Source organism: Nicrophorus vespilloides, unplaced genomic scaffold, assembly GCF_001412225.1.
Source record: "Nicrophorus vespilloides isolate i.1.1-1 unplaced genomic scaffold, Nicve_v1.0, whole genome shotgun sequence".
Lineage (NCBI taxonomy): Eukaryota > Metazoa > Arthropoda > Insecta > Coleoptera > Silphidae > Nicrophorus > Nicrophorus vespilloides.
In genome coordinates, this window is record NW_017100103.1 from 226,109 (window position 1) to 251,884 (window position 25,776).

A 25,776-nucleotide genomic window follows, 5' to 3' on the forward strand; every position below is an offset into this window, starting at 1 on the left:
ACATAAAAAATGTATATTTTGAATAATTAAAAAAAAAACAGTTTGAGCAAGTACGTTTTTGCTAGAACTTAAATGTAAACAATAAAAAATAGAAATCATAATATTGGAAATGATGATGTGGCTATATGTACAAAAAAATATTAATTAAAAGAAAAAAAACACTTTAAAATAGTTAACTGCACTCTTCTTTTCAGTCGGTCACAAACGACACCTCGATTACAAAAATAAAATGAATATGATTGAAATAATAATAATTGTCAATATTTATATATAAATATAAAGAGGGAATGGACGATTACTATTATTATAATTAATTTTATAAATTTTAAAATGGCACCCTGAGAGTTATTACCTTCTTTCCTCTATGTTTCAAAGAAAAAGAATAAAAAAATATATGTCTGCGTATTTCATTATTTTAGCACTGGGAATTATGTTCCTCTCTTTCTTTCGTCGTTTCTTAACTAGTGATTCAATGTTTCTGTTGCAGTTTTGTGTGCTTAACGGATGATGTGAACACGTAATTGTTGGGGGTTGCGCGCTGCTGCTGCGGCTGCTGCTGTTGCTGCAGATGCGAGGGTTTCTCCTGCGGAATTTCCGGTAGTTTATCGCCAGGATGACGATGGGCGACGGTCGGGACTTTTCGTCTGCTGCTCAAGCCGGAAACTGGATATTTTCCGGATCGCGAACTATTTCCGGGTGGAGCAAAGTCGTTCGGATGCTTCGGCATCACGAATGCTTTGGTCTGCTTGATAAGCGATCGATCGTTGCAGAGTGCTGCGATTAACGGCAGGTCCATCTTCTTGGATTTCTCGCGTAACGTCTTGATGTCCAGCGGGGTTTTGGTGGAGGAAGGAGGAAGCGGCGGAGGTGGCGGCGGCGGTCGTGTTGGAAGTCTGCGGAATTTGGGTGGATACTGTGGCGTAGCCATCATCTCCAAAGTGTTCAAAATGTTATCGTCCGACCTTGTCCTCAGGAATCTGTTCGGTCTATTTGGGGGCAAAGGAGGCGGAGGCGGTGGAGGTGGATCTAGACTTCCGGTCGATGATATGCTAGGTGCTGCACCGTAGACGGGCAACTGCACGTAAGTATCGGACAGGTTCTGACTGGAGGCGTAACGATGCAAGTAAGGCGTGGAGCTGTAAAACAAGGGCTGCTGAGCGGCCAGCGCTGCCAAGAGCGAACCCTGCTTCGCCTCCAGATACTCTTGCTTGGTAATCGCGGGCTCCTTCAGCGGGAACACGACGAAATCGACATCGCTGTACATCTGCTGCTGATATTGTTCAATCTGCGATCTGGACAGTTGATTGGTGTAAACTGTCGCTAGTGGAGGCGGCGGAGGTGGAGGAGGCTGCCTAGGAGCAGGAGGCGGTGGCGGTGGCAAGAAAGTGCACGGCACCAACACTCCTTTGCTTGCACCTACGTCCAAATAGTTGTTCGTCGAGATAATAGCGTTGATAGATCTGGGCACCTTCGGCGGTATAGGCGGCACACCCACCACCGAGTTCGAATAACTCGGAGATGAAGTTAGACCCACGATGCTCGTTTGCGCCGTCAAGATACTTGGAGACCTGGTTGTTATAAATCTGGCTGTGGCTTCCTCCGATGGATAAACAGGAGGAGGCACGACGCAGCTCTCCGGGTAGGGCGGCGGTTCTCGCAACAGAATCTCAGATATGGTCTCCTCAATTCCACCTCCAACCAAACAGCTTTGCGCACCGTATGGTGGCGGCGGTAATCGAAACGCAGAATCAACTCTCTTCGGCGGTACCGGAACGTAACCCTGGTACGTCGACGGAAGCGTCACATAATCTGAATCAGAGTCGAGCGTGTTGCTGACACTTTTACACGACGGATACCGTCCTACGATCAGATCTGAGAGCTCCTCAGCAGACAATAAAGTCTGCTGATTATCGGTGGGATCACTGCCGTCGCCCCTGAAGGAACCAGAGTTGCTGACGTTCGAGTTCGAACGATCCCGAAACCTGGCGGCAATGCTACCGGCCCCATCCACCTGATCATCCACATCAAGACTAGCACCAAATTGTTCAATCGTAGGATCGTCAGCCCCTGCGCTCGGTACTGTGCTGTACTGTTCGCTGGAGCTTAAAGTGTAGACACCGCTGGTGTGGCTGCTGGGCGCCGGTCCCGACGTGTAAACTGGATCAGCAGGATTGTCTAGCTCTATACATGTAGCATCGCTGACCACCGAGTTCTGCGCCGTGTGCGAATACCCTAGCTCTAGACTGCTGCTAGTGGAGGGTCTTCGGCCTTTAGCTTCTGAAATAGAAACAAATAGTTAATAATCGGTTTTAAGAGAGCCTTTGCTGATTACTAACTTGTTTGCATTGGCGCAGTTACAACGACCGTGCTGCAAGATGAGCTGCATTGCGAGCCGTTGGCGAACTTGGCTGTTGTCTTCGTCGAACTATCACTGCACGTCCCGATCTTCACGTTGTCCGGTTCTTCGACGTCCGCAATAGCAAGTACAGTGTGCGATAGTAGTGGCACTGTGGCCGAAGCGTTCGATGTCCTGCTGCTAGCTGGAGCGCTGTCCAACAAATGTGCCAACGCCAGGCTCTCGGTGGATTGTGCCGGAGGACTTGTGATCATGATCTCTAACTCATCCTCCGAATGAACCCTATCGCTCACTATACCCGAAGTCGTGTTCGAAGAGGTACTTGATATGACGGAGATGCGCTGTTCGCAACTCCACCTCTGTCGTTCCTCCTCCTCGCGCTTCGCCTCGTTCAGCCGTGGCGCCACGGCCATGCTAAATTGATGAGCTGCTTTGCACAGAGCTAACAGGAGTCGGCTCTTCTCGTCGCTACTGGTGTACAGCGTTAGCTTTTCATGACCAGTGCGGATCTCGAATTTCTTACGCTCGAAGCTCAGCTTTCCTATGGAACTCCAGAGGAACATTGAAGGCGGATTGTTGTCAGGGCATACCCTCAATCCCCTGGCGCACACGGCCAGCATGAGCGAGCCGGGAGACGTCTCCGTCTTGGAGGCGCGCAACCGGAAGAGGTGCGCGTTGATAGGCTGGTCCTGCAGCAGACACGCCTCTGCGATGAATCGCGTCCGCGCCTCCGTCTTGGTTACGTTCCTGAGGGCCTGATGGGCCGACTCGAGGGCGCGCAGCACCGCTGGTTCCCGCATTGTCGGAGGGACGTAATCCTCCGGTCTGTAGGTTGTTGATGTTTCGTTGCGATCGCCAAGATCGGTCTGCAGGGCCAGTGCGGCCAGCCGCACTGAGTGCTCCCCGGCCGCCGCCGACGACGCGTTGAGCCGCAGCTGGAGGTAGTAATGTTGGCGCGTCGTCTCGTCCCGCAGCAGCAGAGGACTGTCCACATAGAACTGGACGCGGAAGTAGAAGGCCAATGCCGGACGTCCGTTCGCGTCCAGCCCATGGCTGTGCGAGGACCTCCAACTCTTAGGTGCATACTTCGATAATTTGCTATCTGGCTCTGCAAACAGGTACTCTCCATCTGTAATAAAATCCAAACAAATACGTTATTATATATACATAAGCACATTTAATTGAACACTGGCTACGCATTAGTTCGCAAGAAAGTTACACACAAAATTAGCATATAAGAACCATGTAAGCATATAATCAATAGAAATAAAGTAATTTTGTGAAAAATACAATCACTACATACTGACATTTAGATATTAGCTCATTGAACATCTTTCCTCAAAAACAACAAATTACAAGAAGATTTACAATGAGTAGCATACTTCCTTTATTTTTAAGAGCAGGAATAAATTTTTCAGTATCGTGCTACTTTAATATTTAATTAAAGAATTAGATCCACATAATATGTAAATTCAAACTGAATCTTAATGTTATATTTCTTGTACAAAGTTATGAAAGATTTTCGAGATATATTATATTGTCACTAAAAGTAAAATCACCAATGGGTAAATATTAATTACAAAATTAATTAACTGAGAAAGTTTTTAGAAAACCATCGATATAGTTATAGTTCGTAAGGATATTATTTATGAAGTAAAAAATATTTTATTTTAAGTAATAACTGCATATAAATATTTTGTCGTGAAACTTCTAAGCTCTCTATCCGTACTACTTAACTACATGTTTGATTCTGAAGTAACGTTAAGTTCTATTTGTATTTTGCAAAACTGTGAAAGAATTCTTAGCACATGGATTAGCATAGTAATATAGTAGCGATGGTAGTAGTAGTAATAGTGGCGGCGGTATGATTAGAGAATGGGGCTGATGTAGAGGAGAGATGGAAGAAGCGAGGGAAATGAGAAATGATGGAAATGAGAAGACATGATTAGTGAAAGAAAGGAGAAGGAGGAGACCGGTGGTTGGAATGTGAGGCGAGGGGAAATGAAAGGGCGACGGCGACGGCTGCTGCTGCTGGCTGCGAGGGGTTTGGACCGATGGAATGTTGCAGCGCCGGTCGGCATTCCACGCCACGACTTGTACACTCACTCGACCAACTGTACCATCTCCTCTTCTGCTTCACGTCCTCTTCTCTCCCTCTTCAGGACTCTACCATCATCTACCATATAGGCTCATCGCGACGAGAGCCTCTCGCACTTTACATTCTCAGAGATCTGGAGAGATTTCCCTCCAAAACGATGCGACGGATGGCGACTCCTTTTAGGATTTTTTCTTTAATATTTTTGAGATGCACGTTTGAAGAGCGCTCATCCCTCGTCTTGCCGGAATGGGGATGGGAGGACAGAATTTTGATTCTTCTTCGTCCGGTCCTTGTAATTAAGAGGACTTCTCTCTCTCTCTCTCTTGTGCATATAGACATTTATCTTTGGGACGAAATGAAGCGTGTTCTGCTCCGGATGGACGGTTTAAATATGCAGAGAGATCGGAATGGAGCAACGGAGATGGAGAGTGTAAACTTACAAACAGATGCATCGGAATTGAAAGAGGAAGATGGTGATGGTGAAGAAGAAGATGAAGGAGAAGAAAAAAGAAAAAAATTAGTACAATGCAGAGCAGTGGTCAAGACAGGTAGCTGTTGGCTGACTATGCATGGGCTGTGTGGAAAGAAGGAAAGGTAAGCGAGCGCGAGGAGTGCGCGCGCACTCACACACTCGCATACCCGGAGTCATTTGTATAGTTGGGGAATGCGCCCAGCCCGGTGGGTACAATCCAAGCGAAAAGTATACCAAATGAAACATGTACAGCACACACATATTAAGAAATTCACTATATCCACAAGAACTCGAGTAGCGAAAAACCGCCAAGGATCAAATAGTTTTTTTTTAATACAATAGAAATATGAATCATTAAATATCTATTTATAATAAACAGAAATATAACAAATATAAAATCAAAACCGTTGATAATTTTTAAAATGTGTATAAATAATATCCAAAAATTTAGGATAAAAATAATTTAAACCAAAATAATTTGAAATTTTTACTTACTACAATTAATATAATTATATATTTTCACTTTAGAAACTGTACCAGTTCAATTCATAAATCTACTGCAAAATCTATCAACTCATATTTCAATATCCAAGTAATTTCACATGATAATTTTACACGATCAGTGCACGATTAACAATGAATAGAATTTACTACTCGCTGGCAGCTTTACGATACAGTTATGACCCGAACTACACATTACAAAATAATACATTAATATCAAATTAAAAATTAATTGCAATTACAGAAACATTAAACAAATACTTTAATAAATTACACGATTATATTTTTAACAAACAATAAACATCGAAAAAAAATCCGTTAATTGAAAATGCGAGAAATTAAAAAAAACTTGTAATTAAAATGAATTGCTTGTCAAACCAAAAAAAAAATAACACCAAATATTCGTGAACGGAAAAAAATCCGATGATAAATATGAATGTAGTTTATTGTATGTAATTATGAATTCACGCTGATTATTTATCTTAATGTTTAATTAATTTAAATTGCAATTATAGATACATCAAACAAATATTTAATAACGTTTATTTTTATTTCACACTTCTATAAATATAATTATTTGTGATATTGTGTAACAGTTTTAAGGAAAAATATTATTATTTATTTTTATAGTAAAAATTGATAGAGAACGGGGAAAAAAAGGCAGACAATTTAGTATGCAGACATGCTTTTTTTTTTATAAATTCTCGTCGATTATTTATTGGATCGATATTGAGATCGGATTTATGCAAATCACTAGGAAATATATAAATTAATTACAATAAATTTTAAATCGCGATGAATTAATTTAGGCCTCGGGTCTCAATCAATGGCGCCCGCATGTCGACTTCGAGATTACATTTACATGAATCAAGACTTTCGTACGACACAGAAAACAGACACACAAAGCAATCCACACTTGATACTTTCTTTTAATAAATAAAGAACATCTAATAATTTCAAACATTATTACAATTTTTTATATCAAAATCTCTATATTTTGTATTTGTGTTTAAATGTGTTAATTTAAAGTTACTTAAGAAGTTTCTTATTGCTAATTAACCAATAGATTTTATTTGTTTTCAATTTATTTGTTTATTTCTCCTTCTTTTTACTCTTTAGTTTATCTTCTGAACTGATTTATTTACATTAATTTTGCTTTTAAATCTTATTGGTTAGTTTTTGAACATTTTATTCATTTTTATTTAGATTCTATTACAAATATTGCGTTACAATTAAATTATACTTAACTGAATCTTAAATATTGACTTAAATATTGAAAAAATCGATAATTTATGGATAAAAAATAATTTTTTTTGGGATTTATTTATATTTAACTCAATTAAAATTTATTTAGAAATGTTCAAAATGGACTATAGTGAATCCAGACTAATCAAAGCAGGAGTATGAGAGGTATTACAGATTGAAACCTGTAGAAGAAGCAAAGAAACAGTAGCAGATGGAAAATAGAGTAATATGTTTCAAGATTAGATCTACCTAAGATCAATTCTAAGATAAATTATTTTTCTGGAATGTTCATTAATTATAGATTGTAAATAGTATTCTTTTAAAGAAGAAAATAATTGATGATTGATAAAAAAAGCATTAGGTCTTGTAAACCCAATTAAAGCCGAAACAGTAAAAATGATATGCAGACAGGATATACACATTAATTAGCGTCGTCGTCATAAAAATTTAATTAATATTTGATAGCCTTATTATTGTAGGTGAATGAGAAGAAGGAGGCTGAAGATGAGGATAAAAATAAGAGAAAGATGAAAACAGAAGTGGAGAAGGAAAACTCGGTTTTGCCGCCAAGCAAAGTGGAATATATAATAATGGTTTGTTTTTTAATTCCATTGAGAAGAGAGCGACCAAAACAAGAGCGCTCCAAATTCCGATTCAGAAGACGGCCGAGCGAAAAACCGAAAAGGAAGAGTGCGCATAGCAAAAACGACAACATTAAATACCATTAAACGCCGGTTGTTACTGGTCAAGAAGAGCAGTGGCGGAGAAGTGGTAGAGGAAAGAAAAGCGTCTGTCTAATGGCAAACGAAGCGGAACCGACGCATAGAGTGAGTGAATGACAGAGAGAGAGAGAGAGGTGGAGGTATGTAAGTAGGTAGGTAGGTAGATATGTGGGTAGGTAGGTAGGTAGTGAATCAGTGGTAGAGAATTTAAATTGCATTTTTGTTTAAACAAATTGTGTTGGGTCGGGAGGACCGGTTGCAAGAATGGTGGAGGATGGAACCGGTCCTGGGGGTTTGTGAAGAACGCGCGCGTGTTTCTTCTTACCGCATATGAGGGCAAGTCCGAAGAGGTCCGTGTCTAGCATGCCCTGATGGCCGAAGTGGAGGCATGTCTGGTGGTAGAGTTCCCGAACCCGGGATTTGGCCTGGACGATGAAGTAGAGTGTCTGCTGATGGAGGAGGTGGAGTGCGAGGAAGCGGGCGGCCGGTGGGAGCGCGCCGGCGGCTGGGCTGCACGCGGCCAGAGGGGCGCTCACCGTGCACAGCCCGGCACGCATGACCCCACCATCTCTAACCGGGGCTCCTCGCCGCGTCTCACCTGAAACAACAACAACAAAAATCAAATAAAAATCAATCATCAACCCTTCTCCCTTAACAGACCTTCTCAATCTTGGAAGAAATGTTTTTTTTTTATCAAAATTCGACTCGAAGTAAACTTTACTCAAATGTTCACTAACACTAAACTAACTTTAAATAAATACTTTTAATGAGTTTGGTAACATTAACTTGCATAAGTGGAGTCGTTATTTTTTTTCCGGAGAATTGTAATATAATACAATAATACTTGTATCAACTTATCTTAAGAGAAACATTTGAAATAATTTTTAAACAACTTCTTTTTTTTTTCTTCTAATATTTTTAGTCTGAACTTTTCTCCACTTAATTTTCTAGAAATTGCTACAATGATTACAAAACAAATGTGTGTTTCTTATTAACAAATTTTTTTTAAATTTATTTTTACAAAAATATTTAAATTTGTTCTATATTTGTTACATTTATCACAATAAATAAATTATGTTCAATTTAAATAAATAATTAAATGTGTGATATGTATCATAACTACAAAAAATGCAAGAAATTACTTTTATAACTTTCGCGCGTTTTCATTGAACATATTTCAAGTGTAAAATGATTTGGATACATTTGCATCTCCTACACAAATACTGCAAATTGTGTTCTTCTTAAAATACTAACTAATTTTTAATAAATGTTAAGATTATTTGAGGACATGGTAATAATTGAATTTTATCAGTTTATTTACTAAATTTGAACAAAATATTGTTGTTTTTGGGCTCAATTACTGTAATTCGAGATTATTCGTTAATATTATTAATTTATAAACCTTAATTTTAGAGAAATTCATATCCAATGTTCATACATTAAATAAATACATATAGTATATAATTGTGTAAATTTGCACAAAATATTTTATATATACAATACATATTTCATATTGATACCATGTTGACTGTGAAGAGTAAAATCTGACAAATTTTGTATTTGTTATCGAACAATTATCGTTTTTCAAAATATTAAAGTTGTTTGCGTAGTTTATGCAGTACTTTTAATATTTCAAAATGTTCGATTTTATGTATCTAATTACAATGTATTTATTATATAAATATGTGCTTCGTTGTACAAATATTAAGAAAACATACAAATGTTGCTAACATTTGATGATGAACTATTGTCGTATCCACTCAAAACTTGACCACTGAGTAAATTGTCATACTTTTTTTTAACAATATTAAATCTTGTGCTATGTTGAACAGATACGTGTGTCAAAGGAACTATAATATTAAAAAGAATAAGGGCGTTTTATTACTGATTACCAATGTTTATACGTGAAAACATTGAGTTTGTAAAGATTTGTCGCTGTTTCTGACCAGTTTTTCAATAAAATATAAATTGTGAATAAGCATAAGTTTTCTCGTCGATTTTAGTTGTCTACTGAATAAGCTTAGAACATCAGTGAACATTCGCTAATGTTTGATTATAACCCTTTTTTCTTCTTTACTAAAAAAAATGTGTTGCATTTCAAACGATAGCAAAAGCTTGCAGAAATTTAGCGTGGTTGGTCACCTTAAGAGTTCCTCGCATTACCTTGCATCGGTTGGTGCAGTGCAGTGCAGCAGCGCAGTTTGGCGGAGAGATCGGAATGCAGACGACCTTCTGGGTCTCAAAAACGTAAACAATTTGATTGCGCGCGCCAAGCTCGTCGCCGTCGTCTCAGCAGAGGCAACAACATCAGAACACACGCATCATCATTATTTACCTTTTTCGGGTTGCAACGTGTTATATCATCCTCGCGGTTTTGCGAATGTTTTGACCTCTTCGGCAAAGGTAAAAGAATGGGGGGAAGAAAAGGAAAAGAGAGGAAGGAAAGATGCACGTGCCGTAACTTCCAAATCGGCGCCGTACAGTCCAACTTTCATTCACAAAAATTTCATTCGCGCTACGTGACCAATAGATACACTACATAAACGTACGATAGAAAGTTGCCCAGGAAAAGTTACTACTGCTGAATACTACACCACATCAACAGCAATAGCATTTGCGTTTTTATTACCATTACCAACGCAACTTTTGTAATCATAATGCATTCCTTAACGCCTACACTCGACGTTTAAATCAAATTTCGTCTATCAGTAAATAAGCCACTAGTTTGGATGATGCGTATTATAAGACATAATATCTTTGGGAACATCAAATTGTGTAATCATGCATCGCAATGAACTGGAACTGGATTATGCAATTTCCCATCCAAATATTATAGTAATCTAAATTTTATTCAATCTACACACGTACAGTTCTTGGATTCATTACCATTACATTATGGGTAGTTTTCTATTATGCTTATTGTCTTTATAAACTTATAAAAAATATATCCAACTCAAATATTGCAAACAACCAACGCAACTTTTTCATTAATCGAAATTTAATTCATTTACAGCTACTCAATTATGCAATTTCCCATCCAAATGTTAAGCTACATCCTAAGATTCATTATCATTACACTTTGGATAATTTTCTATTATGTTTACTCTCTTTATTCAGTTTCTACCTGCCGCTTGGATTCCCCATTGTCTCCAATAACTGTTATTTTCATGGGAATATACCTCAAGATTTAATTCGCAAAGTACAATTATTTCGCATCTGTCCCAATTATAAACTTTATGTTGATTCCTAATTCCTCTTTAAATATTATCACAGTCACATTTGCAAACTTTTTTTTTAGTATTGTTTATTAAACTTAAAGTTGATTATATGAGATAAATTAACTGATTTTGATTTTCTATTTCAAACATTCACATGTAATTGAATATAAAAATATAATAAGTATTTGCAATCAATAATTACATTCTTGAAACATAATAATTTTGAGTCGATTAATTGCTATTATAATATTGAAAATAATTGTAATTACTTTTAATTTTTCATTGACTTAACTTTTTTAATTGTTAAAATTGCAAATTGATACATATAAAAATAATGTCTATAAAAAAATATATGAATTTTAGATTATACCAATCAATAATTGAATTCGCGTGACATAATAATGTTGAATATGAAGTTCAATGTCGATTGTTACTTATGTTCTAAAATTTAATCATCAGAATGTCGAATTTACATTCAAAGAAATGTTACAACTATTTACTGAAAAATTATAAAAATAACTTCAATATGCATATAAAAGATAATTAAATGTTTTAATGATAAAATTAATAATTGATTCAAAGAAAATGCATTAATTTATGTTATGTTGCTGTAATGTTGTATATAATAACATTTAGTGCAGCAGTTACATAATAATATTAAATAAAGTTTTAAAAATAATAGGAAAATAAAAATATTGTTAGGACCTGCTATTGTTTCTAATTTATTAAAATTCAAACTACAAAATTGTAATTTTTTAGAGGTCGCCGGAAAGTTATAGTCGCCGGAAAGTTATTTAAGAATATGAATAACAATTAGAGTTTTCGTCCAGGAATGGTTATAAATGCGACGCAAAAATAGTTTATTGTATGCATGGATGATGATGATAATGGGATGCGATTCCAAGGTGATGTCGTTACGCATCTGCATTCCGCAACGCAAAGGCATCATCGGCTGTGCATGCATCCGATTCATCAACATCATCACAATCATCGTCCATGCAGAGTGGAAAGAAGTAAATAAATAAAGACAAATTAGCACACATTCACCAATACCACATTTCGGATTCGCGCGACGCGCATTTGGGATACATGCACATCGAGTGCGCTTCGTAGAGAATTTTAAAAAGAAACAAGAACAAACAAACCACTCACCATGTGTTTTAAATTAAAAATCCAAGCGGCTACCGAACCATAGTTATCTCGGTGCTCTCGATACCGATACCCTCCGACGACGATGCCTCTTCTATGGCCGAGAACAACAAACCACCAACTTTTCCGCGCCTAGCTTTTTAAACGAGCCCGTCCGTGTCTTCGGCAAAAGGTTGCGATACGAACTGGAGCGCAGCTTTTCGGGGAAATATATCCTCACACAAGAATGAGGAGCAAGGGTGTGTGTATGTGCGAATGCGCGCAACTGTTGTAACTCCGAGCGAGGAATTCCGGAATCCAGTTAATGGTCTAATTGCAATAGCGAAACAACAATAACAACAAACAGAAACAATAACAACTTTGATGATGATGGTGGTGAGGATGGTGACAACGTTAGGGTCAACGGAGGCGGCGAAGACGTTGGTGGAGGTAGTAAAAAAAAATTTGGGACGATTGATTCACGTGTCCGTCCGGTAATCAGTGCGAGTGTTTATGAGATATCCTTCCACCGGCCAAGATATTTTTCAACTGAAATCCCTCAACAGTTTTACTGCGGTCAGGTACAATCCACGCAGCAAGCATCATCGGAATGCGGCGGACCAAGCTCACTTCTCGCCGGACTGGTGCCAATAACTTCCACTCCGCTTCTGGTCTACTCGACAATGCAATGGTCTCCGTATGTACCTCACCTAGAACCACCGACTGTACTTAAAAGCCATCACTCTTCTAGCTATCTCTCTCTCGCTCTTTCGCACTCACGCGTCCGCTCCCCTCAGCCGAGTCGAGTGTACCTGAGTTAGAGGCTACATTCCATCGCTGACGGCAGAAAACATTCCACGCAGAGAAATCATTCGCTAGCCACTAGCCACTAATTCAGGCATGCTGCTGCAACACATTTTTTTTCTTCCCTTCTTTTTTTCCATCCTCTTCTTCCTCCTTTTCGCATTGAAATTTATTTTATATAAACTCGCACACACGCTCGAAATGCATGCGGATGATATGATGGATATCATCTTGTTTTCTCCGAGTATTCGTTCTATCGCTCCTTTTCTTTTTCAGTTTCGTCTCCTCTATTTAAATTACATAAACGGTGTCCCCGTTCTCCGCACTGAATTGAACCATGAACCCATTCCCCAAATTGCAGTCGCCAGTTTTTGAATTACGCAGACCTAATAAAACACCTACAAAAAAAATGAACGCAACCAATTCCAATTTGTAGTTCTATTACTCTCATTCTAATACCTGTAGCCAGGTGCATCTTAACGCGTATTTTCATAACAATATTTTTAAAAAAATATCCTTAGATCATTTTAACAATACACCTACAAAAATAAATACATATTAATAAATATACATAAATATTTACAACACCTGTAAAATAACTAAAAAAAACAACCATGATCTGCGGTATTAAACTTTAATTGCTCATTTCCGTGCAAGTCTATCTCTTTCTCTCTCGCACGCACACGCATACTTTGTGTATGCAGACGGAATTTGATCCATTCTAGATATTTAAAGCCACGCACGTCTCGATCGAACCCGAAAACCTAAATGCCGCGATAATTAAGTTCCGAACTCGATCCACATCGTGATTCCACGAAATACACCTAACATATTTTTTCCAAATGAATTATAAACCACTTAATATACATACATTATATTTCCTGTAAATTTATTTCAATATAATTCACAACCAACTAATAAAGATATGCTTTGTTTCTCAGCAAAGCCGATGACAAATAAATTTTATTGTTTTATCTGAAATTATCATTCTATATTCATTAAATTATTAATATTAGAATACTTTATAATCAGTTTGATATTAAATATTCATTATTCAGCAACATGTTTGGGAAATACAGAAGCATTTTAAATTTATGGCTTCTAATAATAAGCATATTTTATTTTTGAGTGGTCTCGGAATAATTACATTTAATTGGAGCCTATTTAAATTGTAAATCGTCCGGATCAATTATATATTCTCATTTAGGCAACTGAATATACAAAGTTAAATGTTAATGAAATGCTTTTCATCAAAATTTTAAATGAACTACAACACAGTTCAGATTCAAGTTGAAAAGTTTGTTTTATATGGATATATTTCTTTTTTGTAACCTGTAATGTCTTTTGTTTGTGTCAATAATCCAACAAGACACTTAATTTCTACTTTAATTTCTCCTACGGCGAACGCGCGATATCCTCCAAGCGTTCGGTTCCTCGTATTTGTTATAGAGAGGTTCAAGCCTTTGGTTCTTCTTGAATTTGCTGAGCTTGGTGGGATCGGAGAATTTGAAGAAGGCCGGTGCGAACTCTACCAGCCACTTGGGATCTATCGCTGTTACTTCGCGCATATACTCCTTGGTGGTCTGCACTAACTCGTGATAAATAACCCTGTTGAACGAAATTTAAAGGATATTATTATATTTGAAGAAAGTTTGTATATGGGTTACTTACCATTCAGGTTGTCTATTGAACAATGCGCTGGAAGGATGGATGTAAACTACTTGGCTGTCTACTAAAGTCCTGTAACCTTCCTGAGGATCCTTTTTGGCCGCGTTCCTAAAGAAACCGGAACACACAGCCTTCTGTATCCTTACGGTGTTTCTGTCCGCAGACACCACGTCCAATTTGTGTCTGTCCATGATGCCCAGCAGCTGTTTCCTAACATCCTGTGCTCTTTTCAGTGTCCTGATCTGCACGAAATTCTCGTAACACCACGCGTTTGAGAACTTGTTGTTCTTCCAACTGTTGTATACCGCGAGCAAAGTGAGATGGTCTCCCTCGGGCTGATTAAACTTCGCCTTCTTTTGATCCGCTACGGCCTGCTTATCTTTAGGTCTGTAAAACACGTTCTGTATAGAAAGCATACTGACTATTGTCAGAATCTCATCAGAGCACTGAAGTGCCACCGACATGATCAACATCTTCGAGAGGTTGGGTTCCAGAGGAAATTCGGCCATTCTTCTACCAAGTCGCGTCAGTAATCCTTCATCGTCCAAGGCGGAAAGCGAATGCAGTTGTTCTAAAGCCATAATTAGCGACTCAACCGGAGGTGCGTCCATGAAATCGAAGTGCAGCAAATCGTTAATCCCCATCGTCTTCAGTTGTAAAACGGTGGTAGCTAAATTAGTTCTTTGAATTTCTGGTACAGGGGTCGGCAACATCTCATCTCTGTAGGCACGTTCGGTATACAAACGGTAGCATTTTCCTGGTCCAGTCCTGCCTGCTCTTCCTGCTCTCTGTTTAGCTTGAGCCTGAGAAATCGGTGTTACCACCAAAGAATCCATGCCGGTTTTTGAGTTGTACACTTTCTGTTTGACAAATCCAGGATCCACAACGTAGAAAATACCGTCGATAGTAAGAGAGGTTTCAGCAATATTCGTTGCGATTACAACTTTACGACTTCCCGGAGGTGCAGGATCGAAAATTCTTGTCTGCATATCAGATGGTAAAGCGGAATACACCGGCAGTATAATCAATTCCGGTACATCGGGTCCAAGTGACTTCATCCTCTCGTATAATATTTCACAGGCCGTGTCAATCTCCTCCTGACCTGTCAAGAAGAGCAAGACATCCCCAGGAGGTTCACGCAAATGTATTTGCATTACTGTTATTAAACTGGCATCCAAATAGTCAGTTTCCGGTTCTTTGGTGTACAGAACTTCCACAGGGAAAGTACGACCGGGGATGGTGAAAATTGGAGCTTCGAAGAAGTATTGCGAAAACTTGACAGCATCCAGTGTTGCAGATGTTACTATCAACTTTAATTCGGGACGTTTGGTGACGGCTTGCTTGAGAAGTCCGAACAATACGTCCGTGTGGATGGTACGTTCGTGAGCCTCATCCAACATGATCAACGAGTAATTCTTCAAATCTAAGTCCATGAGACATTCTCGCAGTAACATACCGTCCGTCATGTATTTGATGATAGTTTCAGGACTCGTGCAGTCCTCGAAACGAATCGTATATCCGACCTCCTGTCCAAGACGACAACCAAATTCTTCAGCAACACGCTTAGCCACGGACATTGCAGCTACACGCCTAGGTTGCGTGCACCCAATCTTTCCCCTCGTCGTTAACCCGGCTTCAGCCAAATACTGCGTGATCTGTGTAGTCTTCCCGGAACCAGTTTCTCCAATTACAATTAAAATTTGATTATCAGTTACCGCCTACAAAAAAAAAACAATAAAATCAAAACAATATTTTGAATAAAATAAAAATGAGAACGTACCTTAATCAATTCCTCTCGTAATTTATAAATCGGAAGAGATTGTCTCTGCTCCAATATAGTCAAATTTGTCTTCTTTCCAAACGAAGTCTTCTTGCCACCAATAACGTGTTTTTTCCACTCCGGTAAATCTTGCGATTGCAACCCAATCCCTCTGATGTTAGAAATTGACGCTTTATTATCATCTGAAAGTATTAACGTTATAATAATATTATTAAATAATTACGATGTGATAATATACCTTCCGGTAATGGATCAATCCAGTTTTTTCCCTTTCCACTGGGCTGAGAATCCACTTCTTGCTCTCTTTGTATCATTTTCTGCTCTCTCCTCTCCTTCGCCAAGGCGGATTGCATCATAGCAGCTTGAGCTAAACTTCCATCTGGATTTTTCACGATTCTCACCGGGCTCAAATCATGCATAGCTCGACCATGGCCGTTTAAGAATGGAGGTTCATCCTCCACAAGCTCAATTTCTATATCGGCCTCGCCGCCATCCTCTTCTTTGGGCAGTAACCCAGTGTCTTCGTCGAAATCTGGTAACTCGCTTTTATCTATACAGCCTGACGATATCATCTAAATGAAAATTAATTATTATAAATTCAACAATCAAATTAATAAGATACATACCTGCTTAATTTCCCATCTCTCTGGACTAGAGATACGTGTCACCCGTTTCCTGGAATCCTCCTCATTTTCTTCGGTATTCATTGGTAGCCGAAGAACTGATGTGCTATTATTCATGGGCCTGTCGGGATTTCTGTCTTTAAACTCCTGATCGCGGATAGAGGTAATAGTAGGATTTAGGTCAATTCCGGTTGTTTGACAAACGTCTTTCATGGATAAAGACACCTTTTGACCGGTAATTGAAAGCACCTTTACTTTCACTCGATTTCCTCTTGAAACTACTTCAGTAACATTTGTCACTCTGCCTTCGGCTCTAAGTTGTGAAATATGCACCAAACCTTCCCACCTCTTCCTCAAACCTTCCAGTTGAACAAAGCAACCAAATGGTACAGTATTTGCAACCTTTCCATTGTAAACCTTTCCTACAACAGGATCATCCTCTAGCTCTGGGCTTTCATGCCTCTGCTGCCTAACCTTTGAACGGGACCTCCTTCTCTTCTCTGGAGACCTCCTTCTTTCACTTCTTTCATGTCTCCTATTCCTAGACCTAGATCTAGACCTTGATCTCCTTCTGTTCCTTGACCTGGATCTAGATCTTCTTGATCTGGAAGTGGATCTTCTAGATGATCGATGTTTAGATCTATCTGGGGATCTCCTCCTCCTCTTTTCCTTGGACTTTGACCTACTTCTCCTCCTCTTCTCCCTGCTTGGTGTCTCTGCAGTGTGACCACTTGGTGCATTTGCTTCAAATTGAGCCATTAAGTCATCAACCACTTCTTTATCTTCTGTACAAGGTACACCATGTTTCTCAAAAATAGATTTTTGTGTTTCATTAGGTAAGGCTAGGCCAGGAAACTTCACTGATAATTCATCATTTGGCTTTTCTTTGCCTGTGTCATAGCTACTGCTGCTTCTGGATGGTTTCATATGCTGAATAATTCTCAGCAAATTTGCAATGAAGGAATCTGAGAATTCAGCCCCATTTTCCAATAAGACTTTTTTAAAAGCATCTTGGGTTGTATTCTTGTTTGCAAGGTGTATAATAAATTCAGCTAGATAAACAACAACAAAGTTCTATTAGTCAAGCATGAAGCTAGAAATAAGTAACTAGACTTACCTAAATCTTTATCATTAATTCCTAAATGATTTTCCAATTCTGTGCAAACTTTGGACACCAGCGACAGGTGCTCTAACTTCTCTACCTCATCCATCTCTTAGATATTTCAAAACCAGGCTTTAATATGTAGTTGTTAATTATTTCGAGGTTATGAAAAATAAGACTGGAACGTATTCTTAAAATCAGATGGCTACAGTATACCAAATCATCAGCGCCCTCTGTAAATAAATGGTAATATAGGCCACCAAAATAACAAATACTATTCTCTCAAAAAGATCTTTTATTGCTAGCATTAATATAGGAAATTAAAATCACATTATTTTACATTTTAAACATCCATAGGATTGCTGAAAACATGCGCAACCATTGCTGTACAAACTGCTGCCATTGATCGTCGAATATCTTCAGCGCTCTAGTTTTCTCAGATCCCTTCAATGAGCTATGGTACAGAGAGTTCAAAGCAAATTCCTTCAGAGTTTCCATGCCAGCATCCTTGTTCGTCATAGCCATGAAAACTATGTACCAGTCGTATAGCAAAGATTTCGTTTTCCAAAGGGTTGGATCGTCGTTGCATATGATAACAGGCAAACCATTCGCAATATAGACAGCTCCAGGATGATTACGGAAATCCGATATGAAACCCAACATTTGATTTGATATCGGCGATATTTCCAAGCCAATGTGTTCCTGCTTGACCATCTGCATGAGTCTCGGATGTTTGGCGAGGGAGAAAGCATGTCCCAATCTCTTCGCACCTAACAAAATTGCATCCAGTATATTGTTATCAGCCTCGTTACCATACCAGTTAGTCTCTCCTGCATGGAAGTAGTAAGGCACACTGGGATTCTTCAATTCTCTTGTGAAATTCTTCAGAGGCCAACCCGCGTCTTCGTAACCTATCAGATCAAAGCCTGCTATGAAGTTTGGATATCTCATGACGGCTTCGTTCAGCTGCATCTTATACTCGAGCAGTTTATCTCTTGAGATTTTCCTGTATACAGCAAATATATACTTGGCACCTAAGAACTTGCCATTGCTGTCCGTTACAAATTTTTGCACGGTGTTCTGCATGATTCTCAATGAAGTCATCGGATCCCAAACTGTTCCGTTCAATTCGTATAGCTCCATAAAGACACCACGGAATTCTGCATAGATAACTTTATCTTCGTACAATTCCATCATTGCTTGGTAAAAGTATTCTTCAAAAACTTGGCGATAGGTCAACATGTCGAAGACGGCAGTAAAATAAGTGCTCAACTTTTGAGCTGCTTCTCTGCTGCTCTTAGGACTATCAATACTCAATTTCTCCACTAGATAGGCATCGTAGTTTTTATTGGTTCTTCGCAATTCGGCGACGGATTTCCAGTTGCAATCGCTGTTAGGGACTTGGAAAAATTTCAATTTGAATTTATTCTCATTGAAGTTCTCACACGCATACAAATTATCTCTATATGTTATGTTTTGTATCAGATAATCCAAGCTGGTGGCTGCCAGCATATGATTATGCAAAGATGCTCCTTTAGGTAAATCCTTGATGAAATGCAATACCTTGGAGTCCTCCAATTTCCATTTTAGTTGCGGAAATGTCACGGGCACCTCAAAGTGTTGAAACTCTGATTGCTTCATATTTAGCAACTGGTCATTAACGATACTCTCTTCTTTGGTCAGTTTCACTTTTCCCCCAACAGCCATATGCTTCTCATTGGCGATAATCTCATCACGGCGATGACCATAATCGCACCATGCATTCTTGCAGATGGATGCAAAGCAAAGAAACAATAACAACCGCACTAATCCTGTCATGATCAACGACTTCAATCCGCACGTAAATTGAATAGCGTCTTTATATACACTCACTGAATTAATTCCACTTTGCAAAGACGAATTAATTGAACTCAATCGTTTCTGGGATTAATTTTCTTAATAGCACTAATGAACGTGCTGTTAGCGTCGGTCGCTCCAAGATACTCATAATCTTCTTGAAACTTTCCTGTTTACGCAAACTGTTTAAGTGGGCAACCATATCTGAAGATTTATTTTTAATTGCCTAGAAAGATAAGATAGCGCGATATGTCTGCAACTTTGCTATGGTAACAAAAGCAAACAACTTGACAAACAACATATGCATGAAGAAAAATCGATACGGTACAAAAATGGCTGAGACTAAAAGGTAGTATTTTCTATTGTCTTTCTCATTTAATTAATTGCTTTACAGATTGACGCTTGAAGAACCGTTCGAGAAAATAGTAAATTCTACTTTACGCGATTTATACGAAGATGTTAAACACTTGGCACCGCCAAATATCGAAGAGCATACCGTTTCAGAATTCATTCCGACTCAAAGTGAAGATCTGGCTATGTACGGTATCCAATTAATGAATAGAAAACAGTTGTTGATTGAAATGAATGAGATCAATGTTGAGATGACTGTAAAACACATCAAGCGAGATGAAATTCTTCGCAAGTGCTTCCAAAAGTGGAGAGGCAAGACACGAGAAAAGAAAAAACCGATTGAAAACTTTGACGAGAAGTTGGATAAGTTTATCGAGAATCTCAAATGTAAGGAGGAAAAAGTTAAAAAAGTTAACGTTGAAAACGTAAAAGCTCCCCAGATATTGAAAAATCGCTACGTCGCACAGAAATACATGATTATGGAACAGAAAGCTAAACTGCTAGAGCAAGAGAAAGTGATCGAGGAACTAAAATACGGAAAAATGTGCGAGTCTCTTCAGAAATCAATCAAAGAGTCCAAAGATGAGTTGCAGGAGTTCTACACTAATATGAAGAAAACAACGAAAACTAAATTAGGCACAATTTGTAAAACTGTGGAAGAGGTAATAGAAATACAAGCCGATTTAGCGCCGAAGTTGGTCAGGGAGATGGAAAGGAGAGCGCAAGAGAGGGCACTTAAGCGAAAATTGATTTTGGAGAAGAAACGAATTATGGACGAGGAAAAGAAACGTATTGCACAGGAGGCTGTAGAAAGGAAAAGGGTGCAAGATGAGGAAGAGAAGAAGGCCGCACTGGAAGCTATAAAATTGAAGAGACTTAAAGAGATAGAGGCAAATAAATTGAGAGCTTTAAATAAGCAGAGATATTTGGAAGGATGCAGTAAAGCAAACAAATATTACAGGAAGAAATTATTAAAACGTGGATTGAAAGCTTTTAAAATCATTATTATTTTAAGAGATACGGCCGAGTCCATGGCAGAGGAATATTATTCCAACAAATTAACGAAAAACGCTTTAATATGTTGGCATAGAAATGTTGAAATTGAAAAAAACGAGAAGATCTGTAAAGCCGATAACTTTTATAAAACACTATTACTTAAAAAAGGGTTTTCAATGCTGTCTGCAGTAAGTATTATAATTTATATATTTTATAAGAAAAATAATTAATTTATGTTCTAGAATTGTCATCTATCTAAGTTAAATTTACAAGTTGCAGAAGATTATTACAGCTACAATCTAATGTTGCGGGTCTTTAAATTATTAAAAATAGCGACGATGAACGAGAGCTATTATCAGTATCGTCAATCGCTGAGAGCAATGAACCATTACGAAAAGTGAGCGTAAATGTAAATAAGCGATATACATTAATTAATTTCATCTATTTTCTTAGTCGAATATTGGTTCAATATTTCTATCAATGGAAAACTTTGAAAGCGGTTTTGCAGCTGGAAAGAGCCAAAGAGGAGAAAAAGAAAAAGTGGCGACAAAAGGTGCTGGAAATTTTGCCCGATTACAGGCCACAAATAAACGACTTTTAAATATATTGTCAAATTAATATTTATTCCATACTATGATCGACCTCAAAATCATAATCATCGTTACCTTTAATAGAAAAACTCTCCAATCCAGTGGACAATTGATGCTCAACCTTCTCCTTGCGATTCTTCTGCTTCTTGGCTTTCTTGAATTCCATCTTCTTGATTTTGTTCAATTTCAGGTTTCCCTCCAGTTCCATTTCGGGATCTTGCTTTTTCATGCGAGCCTCACCTTTCTTCTTATTCACTTTCTTAGCGGCTACGACTTTGCTCTTCAACAATTCATCCTCTTCCTTATTATCATCTTCCATCTTTTCTTCTACGACATCATCCAACATGCCCAAAGATTTTACCAAATGACCGTCGTACTTTTTGTCTTCGAATTTTCCCAGCATTTCCGTTTCCATCACCTCAAACTCGTCAACGTTGAATTCTTTCGCTACCTGTTTCACAATCGCGGCGCTGATGTGGACGTTCGGTTCCTCCTCAGGTGGAATCGTGTAGTATTTGATTTTTCCGTTATTCCAGTCTTCCAAAAGTCCTCTAGCGGCCGCAACCATATCAGGAATTCCGCCCCTTTTAAACCTACCCATGCTTCGGGCTTTTAAGTTATAAAACTCATCAGGCGATGTATAGTCAACGATGTCATACATCTCCATCATTTGCTTTTTGTTGACTCTCTGGAGTATGGCATTCGCTGGAGTGATGGGATCCGCGATCGCCGAAACCTTAACAGCGTTCCTCAAGGAAGCACTGCTATCATTTCCAGTTGCGAACACGATACCAGGGGAATCCAACAGTTTAATTTTCGAGTCCAATTGCACCTCTTGCATAGCTCTAAAAATAAAAATAATTACATTATTGTTGAATGAAAGCGAAATTTTCATAATATTACCTTGTGACGCCTGGCGTCGCGCCAACATTGCAAGCCCTCGACCTCTTCAAACTGTTAATCAAAGAACTCTTACCAACATTTGGTAAACCAACTACGCCTACTCGAATTGAAGTTTTAATTCCTTTGTTTCTACAATAATTTGCCAGGACTGACATCAGTAGCTCAGCTCCGATACAAGCAGATCCTTGGATGGCATTTGCGCTCGTCGATTTGCCCATCTTCTTGTGGCCTAATTTCTTAGATTGATTTTGAGTCGATGCCTTGAAAGGCACAGCTGGTGTCGTTTTCCTAATATACTTCAACCACTTATCTAAATTCTCTCTTGGCACTAAATCGGCCTTATTTAAAACAATAACCAGCCTCTTATTTCCAGTAGCTTCCTGCACTGCCTTCTCCACTTGCATACACCTGGTACCCATGGGATCACGACAATCGACCACTTCCAATATAACATCAGCAGCATCAATAACTTTTTTGAATTCCTTGTAGTAGGCTTTCAGAGAATTCTCTTGATTTTTATTAAGTTCAGAAAGCTGTTCAGAATCTGGCATTAGTGTGTCATGAACCTTACCACGAGCCTCAGCATTTACCACCAATCCTTCAAGGCTTTGGCCTGCTTTTGACTCTTCCTTCTTCTTCTGTCTCTCTAGTTTTGCCAGATCCCTTTGTTTCTGTTTCTCCTCCTCCTTTTGTTTCTTTAATGCTTCAACCTCTTTCAAGATATCTTCTTTGAAAGGACAATGATTAGGGACATTAATTATTGGCTGCTTCTTCTTAGCAGGATTCTTTTTGTCAGCCCTGCGCATCTTTTTGTTATGTTGTCTGACTTTCTTCTCAATTTTATACCGCCTTCTGGCTGGCATACGGTTCGACTCTCTCTCTAAAAAAAACATTGAACATTACATTATAATCATCTTAAATCATTATAAATTATTTAGAAAAAATATTTTTAAGGTTAAATGTATCAAAACAATGTGCTTAAATTTATAGGTTAGAATTGTAAAATGTGTACTTACTTTGGATTTTCATTGTGTCTCTGCTTCAACTATAACAAAACAAAACTAAGGTGCTTATAGCAGCTTTAAAATACTACAAATGACACGAGAACTGACTGAAGAATTCAAAATAACTTAAATTGCATGCTCTCCGTGCATTTTAAACTAAAATTAACTTTTCCAAACTTATCTGCAGCAGTCACAGATTCTTAGTTCTACGAAAGCATTAAGTGTGGCGCCACTGAGGAGCAGAGTGAAATTATTTAATTTTTTGAATTTTCTAATAAATATGCATACTTATTTAATTATTATTAACAAATGTATCGATCAGTGTGTTATTTAAATTTATTTAGATTTTAAGGATAATTTCAAGACAATATTTTTTTTTCTACCACTTGGATTTATTGTGTATGCTGGTGCATACCCACAAATTTTGTTGGATTTTGAGAATCGAAACCCTTTCGTATCAGATATTGTCAGATATTCGTGATACAGGCGTCCATAGCCACACGGCTACGGCCGCCTTAGACAATGATTCAATTTATTGATTTAAAATAGACAAATTTATAGAGCCCAAAATCTAATCTAAGTTATACAAAATTGTTGACGAGGTTATGCACTAAACACTAATTAATTTTACTATTTGATTATGTTTACTTAATATAATGTTATATAAATATATCCATAATTACAGAATCAATTTAACTTTAATATACAAAACTGAAAAATAAATTTTAAATCCTTTTCAATCAACCAATCTTGTTTTATTTATTTTTGAGTTGTTAGTAATAGACTTCCCGAAAACGCTAATTAAAACACGTTTACATTTACATTTTAACTCTAAATATTTGTTTAAGAATTTTTATTTAATTTTAAGTATTAACTAAGATATTACATTTTTCACATCTTCATACAAATATAATTGTTAATAATTAATATACTAGTAGCGTTTGTGAATCTTTCGATTTAGTAATAACTAAGGAAGTATTGACGTTTCTCTCACGTTTTTTCACATAAGTGCATAATTTATAAAACATTTCTTATCAATTTTCAAATTCATATTATTTGTCGCTAATTGATGCAAGAACATTGGAAATAGTGTATAATTAACAATGTAAATATGAAAATGATTTAAAGTACCAATGAAATAGAAATAAAACATAGTTTTAAAGGTCGTAAAGGCTTAATCATTTATTAGAATTGAAAGAAAATATACATTTATTAAAAAAAATAATAATAATAATCAACATTTTAATTTTTTCCTTTCCTTTTCTGCGTCATCCTTCTGCCCTTTCCTGGCCTCTTGTTATTACTGCCTTTATTATGTGCACCCTTCTTTGATCCATATTCACCAGAACTCTCCTTGGTGTTACGCTTAGATCCCTTCTTCTTGCCACCCATTCCATACTTCTCGTTCCTCTTCACCCTACTATTTGAAAGAGTTTTCATAGGTTTCTTTCCATTCTCCAAAAAGCTGAGATCAGCTCCCTTGCCCTTCTTGGCTTTCTTCAAGTTGTTCATAAGTTCACGTTTTTCAGCAATTCTCTTAACTCTAGTTTCATTAGCAATTGCCTTGCCTTGTTGCTTGTGTAACCTTATTTGTTTCACCTTTTCACTCCGTTTTTGCTGCTCTTCCTGCTCCATTAATTTTGTCCTAATTTTTTGCATATGATCATCAGTCTTTGCCATCTGTGCAAAGTAATCATCTGGTCTTAAACAAGGCATGCCCATAGCCTTCAATTTTGGGAAGCAATCTAATACACAAGCTTGAGCTTGTCTGTGGAACATAGTTTCTCTTTTAAAATCATTTAGAACAGGATCTTCTTCTGGCTTGAACTGTGGTAATTTCTTATTATTCTGCAACTCATTGGCGCGTTTTTGTTCATTTGTAAGTAGTTTTGCAGCCATCTCTGGAGCAATTGGGGCTAATCCATTTACAGAGTCTAGAATCTCTATCCATGGCAATTTCTTTTTGAATGTTTTCAATGCATTTACCAACCCAACCTAAGTAGTAATAACAAAATAATTAAAAAAGTTTTCTAGGAATACTTAAAGAAAACATACCACATTATTAACAATTGGTTTCTTTAGTTCTTCTGGGATATTTAAACCTGGTTTTAGTTTTCCCTCTGCAAATGCTTGTTGCAGCTGAAACAAAACACATGAAATCATAACATAACCTTCAATATATTTTATTTTATACATACCTCGTTATCACCGTATTCTGAGTCACTAGATTCCATAGCGAAGTCCGTTTCAGCAGTCATTTTACACCCTTGTATTTCAACGTTACGAGATACACTATAAATATTAAATAAAATCCACGTGCCACACTTTGTTTGAATACTTTTAAAATGAAGTGTTAAAAGACGAAGGTATGAAGTTGGT

General features: G+C 37.8%; 6 protein-coding genes and 1 long non-coding RNA gene across 8 annotated transcripts; 2 read left to right on the forward strand and 5 right to left on the reverse strand.

Annotated features, from left to right (window-relative positions):
• Positions 1-26: 26 nt before the first annotated feature.
• LOC108568154 (protein expanded) lies at positions 27-12,387 on the reverse strand. Its single transcript, XM_017929092.1, has 4 exons — positions 11,765-12,387; positions 7,720-7,992; positions 2,337-3,485; positions 27-2,277 (listed from the first exon to the last, which is right to left on the reverse strand). Exons 2-4 carry the CDS (start codon positions 7,949-7,951, stop codon positions 470-472), a joined length of 3,189 nt encoding a protein of 1,062 aa, XP_017784581.1. The 5' UTR covers positions 7,952-7,992; positions 11,765-12,387; the 3' UTR covers positions 27-469.
• LOC108568157 lies at positions 12,349-12,954 on the forward strand. The gene is made up of 2 exons (XR_001891286.1): positions 12,349-12,437; positions 12,492-12,954. It is a non-coding gene; the product is annotated as an uncharacterized LOC108568157 (long non-coding RNA).
• Positions 12,955-13,579: 625 nt separating this feature from the next.
• LOC108568158 (ATP-dependent RNA helicase DHX8) lies at positions 13,580-17,938 on the reverse strand. The gene is made up of 6 exons (XM_017929094.1): positions 17,733-17,938; positions 16,619-17,667; positions 16,231-16,564; positions 15,993-16,174; positions 14,216-15,930; positions 13,580-14,152 (listed from the first exon to the last, which is right to left on the reverse strand). The coding sequence occupies exons 1-6, from the start codon at positions 17,824-17,826 to the stop codon at positions 13,930-13,932; spliced, it is 3,597 nt and encodes a 1,198-aa protein (XP_017784583.1). The 5' UTR covers positions 17,827-17,938; the 3' UTR covers positions 13,580-13,929.
• A 53-nt stretch (positions 17,939-17,991) lies between these two features.
• Positions 17,992-19,624, reverse strand: LOC108568161 (adenosine deaminase CECR1-like). The gene has a single exon (XM_017929098.1). The coding sequence runs from the start codon at positions 19,533-19,535 to the stop codon at positions 18,054-18,056; it is 1,482 nt and encodes a 493-aa protein (XP_017784587.1). The 5' UTR covers positions 19,536-19,624; the 3' UTR covers positions 17,992-18,053.
• A 74-nt stretch (positions 19,625-19,698) lies between these two features.
• Positions 19,699-21,501, forward strand: LOC108568160 (coiled-coil domain-containing protein 191). 2 transcript variants are annotated; one of them, XM_017929096.1, is made up of 4 exons: positions 19,699-19,902; positions 19,948-21,088; positions 21,143-21,297; positions 21,354-21,501. In XM_017929096.1, the coding sequence occupies exons 1-4, from the start codon at positions 19,820-19,822 to the stop codon at positions 21,499-21,501; spliced, it is 1,527 nt and encodes a 508-aa protein (XP_017784585.1). In that variant the 5' UTR covers positions 19,699-19,819. The 2 variants fall into 2 exon arrangements, with proteins under 2 accessions (XP_017784585.1, XP_017784586.1); XM_017929097.1 differs by having other exon boundaries at positions 19,699-19,877.
• A 1-nt stretch (position 21,502) lies between these two features.
• On the reverse strand, positions 21,503-23,599 carry LOC108568159 (guanine nucleotide-binding protein-like 3 homolog). The gene is made up of 3 exons (XM_017929095.1): positions 23,410-23,599; positions 22,394-23,273; positions 21,503-22,335 (listed from the first exon to the last, which is right to left on the reverse strand). The coding sequence occupies exons 1-3, from the start codon at positions 23,420-23,422 to the stop codon at positions 21,522-21,524; spliced, it is 1,707 nt and encodes a 568-aa protein (XP_017784584.1). The 5' UTR covers positions 23,423-23,599; the 3' UTR covers positions 21,503-21,521.
• A 1,013-nt stretch (positions 23,600-24,612) lies between these two features.
• Positions 24,613-25,765, reverse strand: LOC108568153 (probable rRNA-processing protein EBP2 homolog). The gene is made up of 3 exons (XM_017929091.1): positions 25,596-25,765; positions 25,453-25,536; positions 24,613-25,392 (listed from the first exon to the last, which is right to left on the reverse strand). The coding sequence occupies exons 1-3, from the start codon at positions 25,653-25,655 to the stop codon at positions 24,640-24,642; spliced, it is 897 nt and encodes a 298-aa protein (XP_017784580.1). The 5' UTR covers positions 25,656-25,765; the 3' UTR covers positions 24,613-24,639.
• Positions 25,766-25,776: the final 11 nt, after the last annotated feature.